At 33.3% G+C, this 2,133-nt stretch overlaps 1 protein-coding gene across 1 annotated transcript in view; it reads right to left on the reverse strand.

The window, feature by feature from the left end:
• Nucleotides 1-318: 318 nt before the first annotated feature.
• Nucleotides 319-2,133, reverse strand: part of LOC111089182 (kinesin-like protein KIF26A) — a gene marked incomplete at both ends in the record, with an annotated part of 35,605 nt that continues 33,790 nt past the window's right edge. The window contains one exon of the mRNA XM_022401168.1: nucleotides 319-475. Within this exon, the coding sequence (XP_022256876.1) occupies nucleotides 319-475 (157 nt within the window). The remainder of the gene's footprint in view (nucleotides 476-2,133) is intronic.

The following is a 2,133-nucleotide window of genomic DNA, read 5'->3' on the forward strand; positions in this document are numbered from 1 at the left end:
TATATTTTTTATATATTGTATAAAAGTACGCGTTCATTCTTCACGAGAACCTTCTCTAACACGGTAGCTGTGTCGTTAAAAAACGTGCATAAGCATGAATTAATAACCTTTAGTTTATCTCCGTTTGCAGCACCCCATCTTTCGTGTAACATGTTTCTCCGAATCAAGTTATTTTATTTCTTTCGCTTCTCGTAGGCGTTGGTAACCGGCCCAATTCAATTCACAGATCGAATAAGATTATTTTATAGAACTATCGAATCTCAGTACTGTGCTTAGATATATTCTGCTATCCAAACTGTGGGTTATTTTACGACTTACCTGTAAGGCACGTGTTTCTGGCCGTTGAAAAGAGCAAGAAGAACACTTCCTAAGCCCGACAGCGACAAAGGCTGCCTTGTTGCGACCTCTCGTGATTTGACTTGTTTTTCACAACTTCCAAAGTCGAAGAAATAAAGACGACTTCGGCCTCCAGCAACTAAGAAAAGGTTATTCACCAGATAAGAAAATAAAATAATACAAATGTTGCATACTAACTCGATATTCATGTGGCGCATCTCTGTACACATTGTAAATAAAATACAAAACAATGAGAATAGAAAATCTGTTAAATAGAAAATTAAGAAAATGTTAACATAGATTATTTACTGAACGACAATTAAACGGACTAGTTAGAGTACTCTATGCGTGATTTGTCAGAGAAAAAAATATTCTTACTTGTTATTGGTTTTTATTTGTGTGCATGTAATGTTACACTTTCAGAACGGATAACAGTTTGCACTAATGGCACTTAAGACAATATCAAGTATTTTGGGGAAACCTTTTTTTCTTTGAATAAGTGTCAGGAAATGTAGGCTTAGCTACAAGTAACATATTTTAATAGTTAATGCCACTTCATATCAAATCCTTCGCGATCCTCAAAAGGAAAGTCCAATAAGTAAAATGCTTTTTTCTTCTTCTTAGTTTGGGAATTTGTATTCAGAGAATAAGAAGGTTGATTGGGAAGAAACAAATGAATTTATCTATGTGACCGTAAGTTAGTGATTCAGTGATAAAGAAGAAAGCTTATAATTAAGTCACCCAATACTGCTGTTCCTCTTACAAGATTATCCCACACTGATCAAAAACGATCTTCACTGGCATAATGAGACTATGTTGTAGCGGCGTTGCGCTTGCACAACTATGTTTGTCTAGCAATTGAGCTACAACGACTAATCAGTTCTCTGAAAGTTTCTAAATCTAAAGTCGACGCTCTAATTCTCCTTAATTTCTCAACACGTAACACCACTTTATAATTAAACTAGTGAGATGGATAGAACAAAGGATTTTATATGCTTTAGTGGAGTCACCTCTGCAATTATTTCTCAGTCAAATCAATTCATTGAAATTCTGTAAGGAGTTATACAAAGTAATTGGTCTTTGTGATTTTTCTCTTTGTCATTGTTATTGTGCTACTATATCATTCAATAATTACTATGTTAATTAGTAAAATCTCCTTGGCAATTCCAACGAATGATGCGTACACAGAGTCAGTTATAAGGAAAGAGGAGAATATTAGGGAAATATAATGAAGAATAAGAATAAGAGGAGAGAGGGAAAAGTGTGGGAGAGTAGTTTAGGAAAACAACTCAATGAAATACACATGATGCAATAAACTGCTGGTAACATAGACATCATGGACAAATCAGCCGAAATGTAATTACTTTTATTGTTTCTTAGCTTCGAATATGATAATTATATGTTTTTTTTCATATATAAAAATAAAAAAAACGATAAATATTAATTAATTGTTTGATAAAGGTTGAAGTTCGTCGGTTTTGCAAATCGTTTACACAGACGTATGCTATTATTTGAATATATAAATATATATGTGTGTGTGTGTGTTAGAGGTGTCTTTGCCATATAACTTAATAAGGCTAAGATTCGAACTTCTCCATAATTTACTCCGTTATTACAATACAAAAGAGCTTTACCTCCAACTTTGCTTCCTTTTTCAAATTGCTCCATAATTTAATCCGTTGTTACAATACAAAAGAGCTTTACCTCCAACTTTGCTTCCTTTTTCAAATTGCTCCATAATTTAATCCGTTGTTACAATACAAAAGAGCTTTACCTCCAACTTTGCTTCCTTTTTCA

The sequence above is a fragment of the Limulus polyphemus genome, unplaced genomic scaffold, assembly GCF_000517525.1.
Source record: "Limulus polyphemus unplaced genomic scaffold, Limulus_polyphemus-2.1.2 Scaffold5470, whole genome shotgun sequence".
NCBI classification, from domain to species: domain Eukaryota; kingdom Metazoa; phylum Arthropoda; class Merostomata; order Xiphosura; family Limulidae; genus Limulus; species Limulus polyphemus.